The sequence below is a fragment of the Venturia canescens genome, chromosome 8, assembly GCF_019457755.1.
Source record: "Venturia canescens isolate UGA chromosome 8, ASM1945775v1, whole genome shotgun sequence".
In the NCBI taxonomy this organism is placed as follows: Eukaryota; Metazoa; Arthropoda; class Insecta; order Hymenoptera; family Ichneumonidae; genus Venturia; species Venturia canescens.
The window spans coordinates 20,267,949-20,283,506 of record NC_057428.1 but is presented as its reverse complement, the minus strand read 5'-3'; the positions used below and the strand labels follow the sequence as shown (position 1 = coordinate 20,283,506).

Here is a 15,558-nt window from a genome sequence, read left to right as displayed (position 1 = left end):
CATTGAAGTCGTTCGCTTCGAGGATGTGACTAATCGTCGCTGCGATGCTGGAATATCAAACATTATCAGCGACGCTACTTTCATTACTAAAAATGAAGTTTCAAATCGTCGTGGTTTTTTTTTTAAATTTGATTATTCAAATAATAATTTGAAATGATTTTTTGATTATTTAACCCTCCGTTGACACACAAATTTTTCCCGCACCTGCCTACAAAAAATTCAGGAATGTAGTTTGATATCTATAGAAAGAGAGCATGCGTTAAGAAATGGATAAAAATTAATCTCTATTATTTTAATTCAATGAAAAATGATACAAAGAATGAAAAAATTCATGAATTCACTTAAAAAAGCATATCTTTTCATTAAACGAATTTAAAAAATTAATAGTGTGCTATATTTTTGTTGATATACAGTAGATTAAAAAAAAAATATATAGCATTATGAAATTCAAAAAAAGTTTAATTATTCGGCTCATTGAAAAACGCCAATTTTTACTCGAAAAATTGCTCTTTTTTCGGGAGATTATGGTTTTAAACTCAGGTATAGTTAAAATTCAACACTTTTTTATGTTTCAGTTCAATACTATTATTTATTAATAAAAATTGAATTGATACTGCTTACGGTTACTTAGATTATACTGAAAATTTATCAGATTGAAAAGTAAAACTCAAAAAAGTTGTAAAGCGGCACATTGCGATTTTTTTTAATTGTAAGGACAACTGTGATCTTCCTGAGGCTTTACATATACTGTTGCAGTAAATATATAAGGAAATAATGAAATAATTAAAAAATACTTTTTTTAAACCACTATACTTCCCCAGACACACGTGGGTCTACAGTGTCCACTACCAAAATGCAAATAGCTTGATGGCTCGCCACGAACTGTGGGCCAAGGTTGCTGATTGGTGCCCGAGTTCCTCTCTCCTCCAGGACTACCGATTTACAGAAACAGACTGGACACCACAGACCCATGTGTGTCAACGGAGGGATAATTATTTCAATTAAATTAATTAATTTTAATTTTAATTTTAATTTAAATGTGTAAATTGGATGATGTTCAGTGTCACACGGTGCGAAGGGCGCGCTTGCGGAGTGTCGTGGCGAATCGTCTACTTGTTGCTAGCCCACGGACTCCGTCCATTGTAGTCGCAGAGACACGACGTCGAAAATTTCTCCACACAAACATGGATTGGCAGTACAACGATGAATCTCGACAGTATTTTTCCGCGTAGCCAGCGTATATAGTGAAGTTTGTTTACAGATTGTGTGCACGGTCGTCGCAAAGGGAGGGACTCGGGTCCTCGGGTGTAAAATAGTGGGCAGTAGGTCTGCCGCCTGACGCACGATGCGTTACGTCAACGAAGAAGGATCCTCATAGAAGTGTAAAGCCCGTAGTGTTACTTTGACAAAGAATTAACTCGCGGCCGATTCTTTTGCTGCATATTATTCGCTCTCTCGCCACGAAAAATTTTCTTCTCCAGAATTAACCCTTTGTCACAAGTTATTGGATTCGAAAAATCGAAAGAGCTGGACGCCGTGGTGCCGGAACAAAGGAAATGTTCAATTTTTTCCACGGAGAGTTTTTACGATATCCATTTTCGAAAAATAAAGTTTCGCGATAAAATAAGAGCTCAATTGAAAAACAAAATCGTGTTGTGTGACAGTGGAATAAGCGTTTTTACTTTAATTATCGTCTCGAACCAGAACGTTCGTGCAGCTTAACAATTCTCACAGTTTTCTGAATCAAATAAACAGTAAAAAACCGATTACGAGCCTTGAAATAATGTTATTGGTTAGAAAGATTTCAGAAATTCTGTCAAATCTCACGATATTTTTCCGATCTCTCGAATGTTCGAATTCATGAAAAGTGGATTCGAACACATCACTTGAAAACATCAGTTGGCACTTGTAAAAAATTTATTTTACCTAAAAATAGATGCAAGATTCGTAATTTCATACTGATATTATATTTTCATCTACAAATTCCTTAATTTAGTTGTATATTAATTTAATTTTAATTAATTTTATATTAAATTAATAGTAATAAGATTAAAATCACAAGAACACTGAAAATTACGGAAATTGCGAAACCGCCCTAGAAAAGTTTACTCTTAAGGTGGTTTAGTGTGAAATGCTCTGCAGGCTGAATCGCGAGTTCGCAAGCTTCCGAGAATCATCGAAGTAAAGTCAATTTCAATGGATGGAGTGAAAACGACAGAAAGGACTGGGAACTTTTCAGCGAGATCGCCCTCGGCTGACGTCATTTATTTAACAGGCAGAAATCTGAATTGCCTTCCCGATATAATTTTGCAAATATCTATAAGAATAACGCACTAAGCGATTATCTCTTGTCAATAGAAGAACCGATAAATCCGTTATCTGATCGAGCAACCGTCGACAGAATTAATCCATCCCGTTCGAGCGAAGAGCAAGACTACAAAGTTAGTTCTTCGACCGTGCATGTCGGGAGTGCACCAACAACGATGAACAACGCCCCAGGAACGAGTCAATTCGTTCGTGTGCTCAGTGAGTTCAGTCTCACCACAGAACCCGGCGTAATCCCACTCTCTGAGGCACCGAAAACGACGAAGAAGGGGGATCGGTCTGTACACGTGAAACCCGTCAAACCTGCTCTTGGTAAGATTATAACATTTTAACCGAAACATTTCAACACGACATTTGCCAACTATGAATATTACACTTTAATGCTTTTTTCCAAATATTTTAACCGAAAAGTATTTCTTTGAGGCCTCAAACACTTTTTTATCGAAATAATTATTCGGCTGATTAAATTTTTTCTATTATTCGGTTTCATTAACTGACGTTTGTATAATATGTGGCAAAAAAATGATTAAATTTTTCCTAATTATTGAAAATATGTGAAACTGAAACGATTTACATAAACGAGGGTAAATTATTTGTTTAGCGCCCTCACGGGAGAAGTATAAATTCCGTCCGGAATGGCGGAAGCTCCCGGATATGAAAAGGTGGTTAACACAAACAAAAGATCCGTCCAGAGCCTTCTGCAAGTACTGCAAAGTAGAACTTGTCGCCTTGCTGAATAATTTACGGATCCACGCAAAGTCTGACAAGCACAGGAACGCGGCGGATAAATACCTACCTGCGAGTCGCAAACGAGCGGTGAATAAGTCTGAGGCGGTGAGCACGGTCACAAAACAACGAGAAAAACAACACCGACAGCCAGACGAGAGGGAGCAGCCCGCTCCCTCTCGTCTGGCGTACGCCGCGATGCTCGAAGCGAATGCTGTTTTTGATTATCCGAGTCGACTGCAGAGAAACACGTCCTCGGAAGCGAGCGTGGACGAGATCGAAAGAACTAATCAAATCACGAGTCTCGGGTCGCACTATTTTGAATCGTTGGTCAAGGACATTGGTGACAGTTACTACAGTCTGTTGCTTGACGAATCTCCGGATATTACAGTGAATAAAATTCTTGGGATTGCGATCAGATACTACAGTGCGAGCAGCATGAGAATCGTCTCCGCGTATTTGGGCTTGACGAAAATTGAGGACGCAACTGTCGCAGACATCGTAGGAGCAATTAAAAAAATGCTCCATCGCGCACATTTGAAACTAGAAAACCTCCAAGGCATTGGCCTCGACAACGCTTCGACGATGGTCGAGATCAATTTAAACATCCATGGTGTACTAAAGCTCGACGTTCCTCACCTGAAATTGTTTTCTTGCCTCTGCCATTCTCTGCAGCTCGCAGTCTCAGAAGCATCTTTAAATACTCTGCCGAACAACATTGAATTCATGATCAGAGAAACGTACAATTGGTTCGCCCATTCTTCCACGAGACGCTTGAAGTACTCGGAACTGTACGACGCAATTAACGGCGAAGAAGATCCCGTGAAAATACCGCAAGCTACTGGGATACGGTGGCTGTCGATCGATACCGTAGTCGAAAGGATTTTAGCACAGTGGCAGAGACTCGAATGCCATTTCGAAACAAGTCGATCGAAGCATTCTTGTTTGACTGCTGACGTACTATATAAGATATACCAGGATAAAAGTTACTTCGTTTATCTCAAATTTTTGCAGCCGATACTGGGCTCGGTACAAGAGACGAGCAGAAATTTCGAATCGAAAACAGCTGATCCGACGAAACTGCTCTCAGACTTGAAAATGCTCTACGCGAGTATAGCCAATAGAGTTGTTCAATCGACGGCGCTGATCAGTACTAACGAGCGTAATAACCGAGGGCATTTGAATTTGTCGTCCGCCATGGCTTCCGCTTTGGACACAGCTTGCAGCGAGCATGGGATTCATGGGGAAGCCAAAGCTAGTCTCAAATCAAGGTGCGTCTCGTTTCTGGTGAATCTTAAAAAAGAACTGGAAAAGCGTTTACCCCCAGATTTCGAAATGTTGGAAAAAATGAATTTGTTCTCCGTATCGGAGTGTCTGAAATCAGACAGAATGCCGATCACGGACGTGGCTTCATACTTTGAGAAAAATAGTGCGCCGTCGACGCTCAGTCGGATTGAATCCGAGTGGGACAAACTTCGTGCAATCAATTGGAAAGAAACAACGGACACGGAGAAGTTTTGGATTGAAGTGGTCAAATATCGAGACAGCAGTGGAGAACAACAGCCCTTCAAACTTTTGAGCAATCTTGCATTCAAGATTTTGTGCCTCCCCCATTCTAATGCACATGTCGAGAGGATTTTCAGCCAAATAGATCGCATCAAATCAGAGTTACCCAATGAAACGGATCTTGCACTCTTTGATAGCGTGTTACACGTTCGGTTCGGTCTGGAAAGAATAGGGGCTCCTAATAAGCATGGAGCTTTCGACATTTTTGAATCAACTATAGCATTGTGGAACTTTCTAAGAGCCAAAAACTAAGATTAACCTAGAAAAAATTTGTGCAACAACTGCTCTCTTATAAAGTGGCATTGTCAAAATATTACAGTTTTGTAATTCGCGATTGCGTGTGAGATTCATTTTATTTCGGTACGAAATTGAAAGATTAACTATATTTTTTTACGCTATCACTGTTATTCGAGCTTGTGTTGTCCTGTCCCGTCTCGTTCGCTCGAACTAAAGATTTTAAGAGGATGGATCAGTCGGTATATCGCGACCATTAGTGCGAGAGAGATATTTGCAAATTTCGAAATCGAAATTCTTTGACAAAGTTTGACCGATTAAAAAAAGGCTCTGTCAGTCGATTTTTGCCATCGTTCTGCGTAGGCTGACAGAGCCTTTTTTTAATCGATCAAACTGTGTCAAAGAATTTCGATTTCAAAAATTCCAAGTGAGGTTAGTCGACTGATCCATGCTCTTGACGCAGGCTGTGCGCAGGCTTTCTCTCCGATACTGAACGTGTGAAGTGAGTCAGTATACCACCTCTGACCCAACGATTTTATATTTTATTTCTTCTTTTTCATTTTGTAATTCCGAACAAATATTTTTTAATAAAGCCAAGTTTGTATTTTTTTCACCTGTGATTGCCTTTGTATTGAAATGTTTTCATACGTGTAATTTGGTCTCGGCTTCACTCTGCTTTATTTCTGTAAACTTGACAGATTTATAAAAAAAAGAAACGAAAAAAAACCCGCTATAACTCTTTATTATTAATGATTTTCAGGAGAGAAACGTGGGTCCTGAGCAAAATAAAAATAAACCAATGGTGTCCACTTTAACGCGTTCATTAATCTATAAATTAATTAATCGTACGCTGTAAACAATAAATTCCAAAATTATATTCATGGTTTTACACAATTACGTGCAGCGGCGGTAGACGCATAATGCTGACTCATTTTCCAAAGTTGGTTTTTTTTCTTACAAAGTGTTTGTGTTTTTTGTTACAACGAAAGAATTATAGGTTTTATAACTGATAAAAAGCGATCCCGTTTTATCAGGCTTCGGGAAATATGCAGTGTGCACACAAAAAATCAGAAATCTTTGAATCAATCAGCAAAGTTCACGGAGGTCTGCTTTAAGATATATACTATGTGTCATTTCAGTGTACATCGCAATTTTATAATTTCATCCTTAACCTAAAATTGGCGAACCTTCACTCTGATTGCGCTTGAACAATAACAACAATGAGAATAATTGCATTTTCATTGAAATGAGTCTTATAACGAATGAAAATCACAACGAACACTCCAATCATGAGATTGAAAAATAATTTAGACATCTAAAAATGAGTTTTGACGTTTCGACGAGACAAGAAACTGATCAATAATGAAAAGTCTTGTGATATTTGTACCGAGCCATTTCAGCGGTGAGGGACCGGGCTACATGTACGGTAAAGTAACATACGATAATGAGAACGGTGTAAAAAAATTTTACATTGTTGGTATAAGTAAAATCGACCCCGCGACTGGAACGAAATCGAACAACGATTTGATCGGTTATTATTCGGGAGCGAGCGAGCACGATGGTTTTCGTGAGAAAAAAATTTCCGACTGGATACAAGTCAATTTCGAAAAAGCTAGTTATAAGAAAACAAATTACGACTATCGACTTTCAGAGGTGATAGTTGAACACAAAAAAATATCACATTCGACGGTTCGTACAGTTTTCATCGTTTACGACCAATCAGCTCTGCTGAAAGCTGAGCTTTTTGAACACAGAGTTCCATCCGGCAATCATTTTCAAGAACTAAAACGCACACTGGAGAAAAAAATGATTGAAGAACGCGTCAATGAGAAATCCAGGTTCACTCGATTCAGAGAAACTCTCCTGATGTCTAGCATGCTTCTGCAACTCTATCCTGTGCTCTTCCTTTCTAAAATAACAAACAAATTATTACCGATGCTGAAATATTCTACACTAGGGATGCACCTCAATGGCTGGTTAGAAAATACCAAATGGATGCTTGTTACTGTAATTCAGGAGAAAAAATTCACCCTTAAAACTGGAAATCATATTTTGGCCACAATCTCGGATGTCTATCTAGGAGTTTTGCTTCTCAGATTTTTATTGCTTGTCATCGGTGATACACCTCCGTCTCAAATATTGCTGGACAATGCAGAGGTATTTAGATTGCAATTTTCATTGTTGAAATGCATCAAAATGTATCATTTTCAATTTTTTTGCACTTGAACATGAGGAAAATGGAATAAATAAAAAAACAAGTTTTGTTTCTTTTGGCAGATAGTTGTAGATTCGTTGAAAAGTCTAGTTGACTGGTTAATGGGAGCTCCAGCAGGACTGAAGCTCAATCACTCATTTAACAAGATGCTTGGAAAGTTTTTTCTCTATCACATTCATTTGTGGTGGACGTTTCTTGTATTTATAAAGCCTGTTATGGATTTTGCCTTCAAAGTTCTCTTACTGTTTGGCAGACTCGGAGTAACTTTCCAGATATCCATAGCCGCTGACATTCTAGCTCTAGTTAGCTTTCATACTTACTGCATATATGTATACGCTGCCAGGTATGAAAAAAAATTTTCATTCGACAATCATAATGTTGAAAATCAAAATTTTCAAATAATCGTTGAATAAATTTGACCAAATTACTCACAATTTCTTCCAATTTCAGGCTTTTTAATATTCAAGTACGAGGATTAACAGCATTGTTTCGATTATTCTTGGGCAAAAAAAAAAATCCGCTGAGAGAACGAGTGGACTCTTGTCAGTATCAACCTGATCAACTATTTGTTGGAACTCTTCTTTTTACTATTCTGTTATTTTTAATGCCAACAACTTGGGTCTATTATGCAGTATTTACTACGGTACAATAGACTTTTTTTTCTTGGTATTCTCGTTTTGAGTGTATAAATCTAGTAAAACTCTAGCAAATGATATTTCAGCTCAAAAACTACCATGGAAAAACACTCGGAGAGTATCTAACCATGTTTATTTTTTTTACAGCTCAGAGTAATGTTAATTGGACTCGGTGGTTTGCTCACGAGACTACGATTTTATATGCAAGTTATGCCTATTTACACCTTTTTAAGCTGGTTGTTCCGATCACGTAACACACGTAGTAAGTTTTGATACGAATCAGCAAATTATTGTTCATAAATACCGGTGCACATTGATACAGTTCACATCTCATGAAAAACTGATTTTACATAAACATTATATTAATGCATCATGAAATTTAGGTGCCGTTAAATTGGTGCTGCATTCTTGCCAAGCTGGGAAGCCAGTCGTATTGATAATGTCAACTGTGGCAGCACCATGGTCTGACACATGGAAACGTTGCATACCAGACACCATAAACTATCACCCCTCGATCGAATGGACTACGATTGTTAGAAATATATTTTGGGGACAATTGCTGTACCCTCTTTAGTTGTTTAAAAAATTTGTAACTTAGAATAAAACAGAGAAAACGGAGCAAACAAATTCACAAATATACTCATTTTCTACATATTATTTGGAAGAGAGCCAGGAATTGTTTCACTTATTGAAAATGGTGGCTCCTTTATTTGCATATTCCGTAGAAATTTGTTGGGATTTTTCCATCTGCGTCCATGTTTCACCGGTGAAGTGATCACGCAAATTCCATGATAATTTTTCATCGATGTCATTTTCCTCTCGGAATATGGCAAAGTATATCAAGAAAATAATGGTGCTGCCTGCTACTACAATTGGCTGATACCAGAGCATTTCTTTTCCTGTGTCTCCTGTACGACTTGCTACAGGATCCCATGCTGCTGCTTCTGACGTGGAAAAACGAACCGGTTTTTCTAAATCATCTAATTTGTCTTCTCTTGCTTTAGCGGATCCTATCGATATATTGTTCTTCAGAATGAAAAAGGGTTGGATTTTTGGCGCTGTGAGTCTGAAAAATACATTTTTTTTATTATCATTGAATGAAGATTGTTATCTTTTATTTCAGTCTGTTCGACTCAAATATGATGACGAATACCTTCTAACGAGTGATTGCCGATGTGCAAAACGACTAGCATAGGAACCCAATTTCGTTACGCTCATTTTTCTCAAGTACGATACAATCGGCCTTTGACAATGATTTTTCGCTTAAAATTATAACACTGCGATATTTAATTTATTTTCCAGTAGCCAGTCTTAAGCACAACAATTGTTTTTGTATTGCTAATTCTCATGAAATTTTATGCAACATGATCGAGTTCAATTGTGGAATTGTTATTGCGAGAGGTTATGTATCGTTATTGTCGAAAAATCATGCGAAGTTAATTGAATCTACTGCTGCACACCCGCCGCCGGCGCTACCATCACTGCTGCTGCCATGCGCAGTAATATTAAACGAGCCGCGAAATTTCGATTTTGTAGCTACCACGGTGTTCCTATATGGTTGATTTGGTAAATTTATATTAAATGAATTGTAAAGGTCAAACTTCAATCTTCGTGTACAACAAGTTAAAAGCACATGTATGTTCAAATATAAATTTGAAACTTATAAAGTTATTTTCAATGCTGGAATAGACGTAGAAATATTTATTTCGCGACGATTAAATAATAACGGTCTGAAGTTTACTTCAAGAGGAAATAGCAACGGCGGCGGGTAGAGCGCAGTGAAAAAAAAGAACAAATGTAATTTTCAGTCGTTTTTCCGCACGGCACACTCTCTTCGGTTACACCTCCATCATTCGTGATTCAGCAAAAGGAAAAAAAAAGTATCTTAAGTACAAGCAGTACAAGTTATCGTTGGCTATCGCCGGTCCGAGTCCGAGTGAACATTCTCGATCGAAATATCGTTGCGCGTACACACACAAATCTTACGAAAATGACCGTGAAAGCCGTTTGCGTTCTGCAGGGTGATGTTAAGGGAACTGTTTACTTCGAACAAGCTGTAAGTATTTTTTTTACAATCATGGGTCTTCAAATAAGCTCCACACCTAGTTTTTTTGCATTTTTTATCATAAATACATACATTTTATCAATAATAGAATAAAATTTTTGATGAGTATTGATCGTCCTCATTCGCGTATCTGTACAGGGAGATTCAAATCCCGTCAAGGTCACCGGTGAAGTAACCGGCTTGAAGAAAGGCCTGCATGGCTTCCACATTCACGAATTCGGCGACAACACCAATGGTTCGTTGCATTTTTTTTGCTGTATTTTTTTTTTTTTTTATTTTTTCTTCGATATACTGATGTGTTGACTCATTCCGAACACGACGATGATGGCGCAACTTTGATCTGTGTGCATAACTCGTTACTTGCATAACTATCATTTAACAATGCCCTATCATTGTTAAATGCTAGGGTATTTAAAATGCTTAAAGGGGCATAAAGGGCCCATAAAAAAGGGGCAAAAAAAGGGCATAAAAAAAAAGTACAGAAACGACCGATTTCGGTCGTTTTTCTACTTTTTTCGACCGTTTCCTGGTCGAAAAAAGTTTCTTGGCTAGGGTGTGTTGGTCAATCTTGAACTGCTACAGGATACAGATTGATGATATTTATTAGAAATCTTGGATGAAAAAGCTTTCTGCATGTACCGAGTGTTAAATTGTTCTCATCATATGAGGGATAAAAAAGAATGATTTTATCAGCTAATAAAAATAAAAGAAAAGATGAAAATAACATATAATCAGATAGAAAAAATAAAAATAATGTAAGTCCATAGAATTACTTTGCACTAATTGAAAAAATAGAAAACATAATAACACCCTGTCAATTGTGTATTCTCAAGTGCATAATTTTAAGCCTGTGGCAGTTGCATAAACGTTTTTTTGCATGCAAAAAAGTGATGAATACATGAAAGCATAATGAATATTTTTTCATAAAGTGAATGTTGTTGTTATCTGAATCTGAATGTTGAATGTTATCAGTAAAACTTCTGGCATTAATATACTGAAGCGAATAGGTTTATTCAGAAAACTTTTCTAGATGCTGCAGTGTTTCTCTATCTACATTGTACTAAGCAATCATTTTCAAATATGCCAAAGATTTTTTTTTAGTTTTTAAGATTTTATAAGAAATAACATTGAATTGAATTGATCGTTACTGTAGCCATAATTTTCTTCACGTTTCATCAGGTTTTAGGATAAGAATGAGATTTGATTCAAATTTATATGTGCGTTTTGTCTATTGTGAATGAAATTTCAACAGAGACATCTTGAAAAGATATGATTAAATTGTAATAATTCTGACAATTGAAGAAACATTGGAAGTAACGCATGAAGAAATTGCCATGATTCCATAGAAATTGTTACTTTGGCTGGAAATTTATTGAATTCCCTCCATCAGATTAAAATGAGTTTTGTGTCCTGTAATGGATAATAAAAGTAATTGTTTTTAATGAAAAGGATGTACAAGCGCCGGCCCTCACTTCAATCCATTGGGAAAAGAGCACGGTGGTCCCGAGGCCGTAGTTCGTCATGTTGGAGATCTGGGCAATGTTCAAGCTGGCGATGACGGCGTTGCCAAGGTTGACATCAGCGATAAACAGATTCAACTGCAGGGTGCTCACAGCATCATTGGTAGAACTCTTGTGGTAAGAATTATGAAATCTGTGGTTTCACTCTTGACACAATATATACGAAAGTGAACAATTCCCATAAGATTTCAAACGAATAAAATTCCAATGCTCCACTTGTAAACAGCCTTTGCCGCACTGAATTATAATCTCTGTGATATTTCAGGTTCACGCCGACCCTGATGATTTGGGCAAGGGAGGTCACGAGCTTTCGAAAACAACGGGCAACGCGGGTGCTCGATTGGCTTGTGGTGTAATTGGAATCACTAAGAAAGACTGAATTCGCAGTCCCCTTTAAGTACCGTGCTGTGCATGTATGATTCGGACAAAAAAAACTATAAACGTAACACACCAGCGCTCTATTCTATTGCCCTTGAAGCCATAGATTTTGAATAGTGGTTCCAAAGTGTACAAAAAAAGAGAAAAATCATTCCCAACAAATTGTAATTTCAATATAATTGATTGTATGTACATGACGTTTTTTATTCCACACAAAGAAAATCCTCAATTCCTCTACTTGATCTTATCTCACTATGGTCGAGTTATTTAAGTCCTAAGAAAAACCGACAGGAATCCATTTATTCAGAATTCTCTCTACCGATCATGTATCAAGTATCGCAAAATAGAATTTTCTCCAAATCTACAAAGAATGCTGAGTTGTCTGGGTCAAGAGTTCTAAAAAAAATGACGATCAGAACAGAAAATAAGAGTTCAACAATTACTGCTTATTTCGATGATCATCATCGAAGCGTGTTGTGTATTTCATGTTCACGGTATACATATACATATATATTTTTATACAAGCATTTATTTTACAAAATTCCGTAGTTAAAGGTAAAAACGTATGATCATGAGTTCTCCGTCAAAAACCACGCGGTATATAATCATACCGAATATTTATTTACCAAACATAATACGCTATGTGCGATCCAAGCACGTGTTTCGAAATAAGTCGAACGATTCTCGAGAAATTCTTTTTTTTCCGGCTCTCTCGAAGGAAAAATGACATTTTGAGATTATTTATAGGCGCGCGGTCTATGATAAGTGATGGCTCGTTGGTTATTCGACTGCATCAAAGGTCTCATATCGTAAGGAGGCACCGAATTACCTCGCCACAACATGTAAATCAACCAATAAAAACCGCCCACACATTTTGAAAAAAAATCCATAATACCGAAGAGCACGGGCGTGCATGCTCGTATCATACCCGACAATTCATGGGTCAGTTTTATACTGTAATCGCCGAGATACCAAATCGCATTGCAAGCCAATGCTAAGAAACTTATGACAAATACTGCTAAAAATTTGACCGCGCCCCAAGCATTTTCGTACGACAGTAACTGAAAAAAAAAACAGATCTATTGATTAGTTGATTCATCAAATAAAGTCTCATCTTAATGGGTTTTTTATTTATTACAACTTTGATAGATTATTCAAAGAAATTACCGCTCTATAATCAATCTCTGGATAATCGTCGATGGTCAGAGATCTTCGTTCATTCGATGGATTCGCTACCCTCAAGTACCTTAGTTGAGGCTGAATCGAATGATCCTTTATCTTAATCGATTTCAATTGAAACCAATGCCGACCAAGTGGGATTCCTTCTAATTCGACCCACAAATTATAATTTTGTATCACACTGTCCTTCACATCGCCTACAACAATTGCAGTGTTAGATTTATTTTCATAGTAATTCTCACAAATTATCCTCAAGTCGATTGGAATCTTGTTCAAATTGGAGCGAATCGGGCTTTTATATTCAAATTGGACTTACAAGTTATGCCAAGCCATTTGTTAGTTCTGTATTGCTGTTGAGTGATCTTCTGAATTTCTTCCAAACATTTGAATAGTTCTTGTTCATTGTTATCCACCACAACAATGTCTCTGAATGATAAATTGACATATTAATTAACTATTAATATTTGGAGTAACAGAAATAGGTTAAAGATATTCAATGACTCTTTGGTATGATCAGAGATTCCTGTTCGGTAAAACAATCCAGGGAAAGTTTGTTTGAAATTTTCTTATATTTTTCGTGACTCTTTTCGTGTTTCTTTTTTTCGTTAATCCAATGCATAAAAATTTGACCCTGATTGCGATTTTGGGAGATAGTGAAGAGAAGTTGCAAACAATACCTGTATGCTCGGAGACTTTTGACATAGCGCCGTTCTAGATAAGTGCCAATAAATATGATCTTTGATTGTTTAATAGCTTTGGACAATATTGATATGGGTCCAGCTTGCGGATCATTTATTACAGAAGATACATCACTGTCTTTGGAGGAATCCATTGGCTAAAATAGGAGGCCTAGAAAAAATTGCACAAAAGTGTTTAAATTGAGAATTTTCATCTCAGTTATTTTAATTTTGCATTGAAAAAACTTACCTTCGTTTTTCACGGAGTCTCTATTGCTCAGCTATGAATGGTACTTTTAATTGGAGTTTAACCAGCAACGCATACCTTATTGCGAATATTTATCGAACGTAAACACTCATATCTCTTGGATTAAATGTCACTCGTGAACCGGTGAAACGTTAATCTCAAAAGGATTCGTTGGTTGTTTGTAAAAGAAAAGCGCACCGGTACTTCTAAATCCTCATTTTAATACTTAAAATTTTGTTAAAACCAGAATGGGAAAACTCTTGTTATTTCCCCTAATTTTCCGGAGTATATATCCGGATCCGGAGCATATATATAAATTAGACTATACCAGATTTTCCAGGTTATGTAAAAAAAAGTTTATTTTACCGATCGAGACTGACGGTATCCGAAAAAACACACACTAGGCCTCTAGCCTCTAGAACCCAGTTCAATGTCGGAGTTTAGTCCAAATGTTGAGCACAGATAACGCCACGGTCGTTTTCTTCTAGACGACAGAGAGAATTTTGTTAACAATCGAGTGTAGGACTATTAAATTTAAAATAACTTTAGATTAAAAAAGATAATAATAATATAAATGAACTAAATAATAAAATTAAATTAAATATACCAAAATATCTACCATAAGATGTTTCTACCAAAAAATATTTCTACCACATAAATTTTCTTTCATTTTATGTCACTATTTCCCTTTCGTTGGTATTTTTATCGGGTCAACAGCGTATATGAAGAATAAAAAAATATTAATCTCAATATTAGAATTATATACTCAATTAGAATAAATATATTGTATAATTTTATTGGATACGATTTCAATTTTTTTATGGTTCGATGCACACATGTTTGTGCATTGATCAAATTATGGCAATCGGTTGGTATAGAAAAATGTGATATTTCAATAATTCTGAATGGATATTGTATAATTTGTTCGGTATGTTTACGTTCATCACGTGTTTACGTTTCACGCGTTTGGTCGTGTTTGGACTCTGGCCGGAGAAATTGCTTCGTAGCGTTCGTCGTAGCACAGTGCCGGCAGTGGAGTGGGGATAGAGGCGTTCGTTCGGCCGCCAGCTAACGGGAGAGAAAGAGGGAGGGGCGAATGTTGGGCGGAGCGAGCGGCGTAGGCATGTTTTGCTCACTCGACGCTCGGCGCTCGGCCGGCGTGGGGTGAGACTAGCGCGGAGCGTGTGTCGGTTCGGCCGGTTAACGCTGTGTGTAGATTCCAGTGCATTGAGAGAATGGGGCACAAAATATGACACGTGGAATCCTATTTTATCCTTGATGACTAAACTGATCTTTTCCTGTAGGAATTAATTTTTTTCAATCAATCGATAAACAAATAAAATAGAAACCCATAAAAATTTGTAGAGGTCTAATTTTATCAGTTAATGTAACTAACAATTATTTTATCATTTTAACAGTAATTTCACTCTTACTAAAGCAACTGATCGATCACCTAAGTTACAAAATAAAAGAACGTAGGATCGTGCGAATCGACAGAAGGATCGAAATCACAACGTAACGAAAATTAGAGTTAAAATTTAATGAAAAATAAAGATTCGTTCGTTTTTGTTGTTCGTTATAAAATACAATTTTTTCCTTTGATTTCTAAGAGTCCCTTTTTTCGACGCAATATAAATGAATAAGCCGATCGGGAAGTCTTTCGCCTCGACGTTATATTGTCGCCACAATATTTATTGCGCGTGAATGAATGATTCCAAAATGTTGGTGATTCGAAAATAGTAACGAAGCATGGGCCAGTAACGGAAACACTTTAGTGACGCCTGTAACACA

The 15,558-nt window shown here is 37.0% G+C and overlaps 5 protein-coding genes across 5 annotated transcripts; 3 read left to right on the top strand and 2 right to left on the bottom strand.

The window, feature by feature from the left end:
* The first annotated feature begins 402 nt into the window (after positions 1–402).
* On the top strand, positions 403–5,185 carry LOC122415282 (uncharacterized). The gene is made up of 2 exons (XM_043427264.1): positions 403–2,637; positions 2,927–5,185. The coding sequence occupies exons 1-2, from the start codon at positions 2,484–2,486 to the stop codon at positions 4,867–4,869; spliced, it is 2,097 nt and encodes a 698-aa protein (XP_043283199.1). The 5' UTR covers positions 403–2,483; the 3' UTR covers positions 4,870–5,185.
* Positions 5,186–5,987: 802 nt separating this feature from the next.
* On the top strand, positions 5,988–8,328 carry PIG-Q (phosphatidylinositol glycan anchor biosynthesis class Q). Its single transcript, XM_043427265.1, has 5 exons — positions 5,988–7,008; positions 7,129–7,409; positions 7,517–7,709; positions 7,849–7,963; positions 8,085–8,328. Exons 1-5 carry the CDS (start codon positions 6,214–6,216, stop codon positions 8,273–8,275), a joined length of 1,575 nt encoding a protein of 524 aa, XP_043283200.1. The 5' UTR covers positions 5,988–6,213; the 3' UTR covers positions 8,276–8,328.
* Positions 8,217–9,149, bottom strand: LOC122415287 (uncharacterized). The gene is made up of 2 exons (XM_043427270.1): positions 8,855–9,149; positions 8,217–8,767 (listed from the first exon to the last, which is right to left on the bottom strand). The coding sequence occupies exons 1-2, from the start codon at positions 8,917–8,919 to the stop codon at positions 8,383–8,385; spliced, it is 450 nt and encodes a 149-aa protein (XP_043283205.1). The 5' UTR covers positions 8,920–9,149; the 3' UTR covers positions 8,217–8,382.
* Positions 9,150–9,506: 357 nt separating this feature from the next.
* On the top strand, positions 9,507–11,856 carry Sod1 (Superoxide dismutase 1). The gene is made up of 4 exons (XM_043427269.1): positions 9,507–9,757; positions 9,905–10,001; positions 11,216–11,403; positions 11,552–11,856. Exons 1-4 carry the CDS (start codon positions 9,692–9,694, stop codon positions 11,663–11,665), a joined length of 465 nt encoding a protein of 154 aa, XP_043283204.1. The 5' UTR covers positions 9,507–9,691; the 3' UTR covers positions 11,666–11,856.
* Positions 11,857–12,103: 247 nt separating this feature from the next.
* Positions 12,104–14,125, bottom strand: LOC122415285 (uncharacterized). Its single transcript, XM_043427268.1, has 5 exons — positions 13,771–14,125; positions 13,521–13,692; positions 13,160–13,269; positions 12,832–13,040; positions 12,104–12,725 (listed from the first exon to the last, which is right to left on the bottom strand). The coding sequence occupies exons 2-5, from the start codon at positions 13,673–13,675 to the stop codon at positions 12,402–12,404; spliced, it is 798 nt and encodes a 265-aa protein (XP_043283203.1). The 5' UTR covers positions 13,676–13,692; positions 13,771–14,125; the 3' UTR covers positions 12,104–12,401.
* Between the last annotated feature and the right edge of the window lie 1,433 nt (positions 14,126–15,558).

What these genes read in the sequence shown, in the direction of transcription:
- LOC122415287 (XM_043427270.1), bottom strand. Translation starts at nt 8,919, where the DNA reads ATGAGCGTAACGAAATTGGGTTCCTATGCTAGTCGTTTTGCACATCGG. An exon ending in CGGCAATCACTCGTTAGAAG is followed by an intron (nt 8,768 to 8,854) that starts GTATTCGTCATC and finishes TGTATTTTTCAG; the next exon opens with ACTCACAGCGCCAAAAATCC.
- LOC122415282 (XM_043427264.1), top strand. Translation starts at nt 2,484, where the DNA reads ATGAACAACGCCCCAGGAACGAGTCAATTCGTTCGTGTGCTCAGTGAG. An exon ending in ACCCGTCAAACCTGCTCTTG is followed by an intron (nt 2,638 to 2,926) that starts GTAAGATTATAA and finishes TTATTTGTTTAG; the next exon opens with CGCCCTCACGGGAGAAGTAT.
- Sod1 (XM_043427269.1), top strand. Translation starts at nt 9,692, where the DNA reads ATGACCGTGAAAGCCGTTTGCGTTCTGCAGGGTGATGTTAAGGGAACT. An exon ending in ATTCGGCGACAACACCAATG is followed by an intron (nt 10,002 to 11,215) that starts GTTCGTTGCATT and finishes TTTAATGAAAAG; the next exon opens with GATGTACAAGCGCCGGCCCT. An exon ending in TCATTGGTAGAACTCTTGTG is followed by an intron (nt 11,404 to 11,551) that starts GTAAGAATTATG and finishes GTGATATTTCAG; the next exon opens with GTTCACGCCGACCCTGATGA.
- PIG-Q (XM_043427265.1), top strand. Translation starts at nt 6,214, where the DNA reads ATGAAAAGTCTTGTGATATTTGTACCGAGCCATTTCAGCGGTGAGGGA. An exon ending in TATTGCTGGACAATGCAGAG is followed by an intron (nt 7,009 to 7,128) that starts GTATTTAGATTG and finishes TTCTTTTGGCAG; the next exon opens with ATAGTTGTAGATTCGTTGAA. An exon ending in ATATATGTATACGCTGCCAG is followed by an intron (nt 7,410 to 7,516) that starts GTATGAAAAAAA and finishes TTCCAATTTCAG; the next exon opens with GCTTTTTAATATTCAAGTAC.
- LOC122415285 (XM_043427268.1), bottom strand. Translation starts at nt 13,675, where the DNA reads ATGGATTCCTCCAAAGACAGTGATGTATCTTCTGTAATAAATGATCCG. An exon ending in AAAAGTCTCCGAGCATACAG is followed by an intron (nt 13,270 to 13,520) that starts GTATTGTTTGCA and finishes TTTATCATTCAG; the next exon opens with AGACATTGTTGTGGTGGATA. An exon ending in CAGAGATTGATTATAGAGCG is followed by an intron (nt 12,726 to 12,831) that starts GTAATTTCTTTG and finishes TTTTTTTTTCAG; the next exon opens with TTACTGTCGTACGAAAATGC.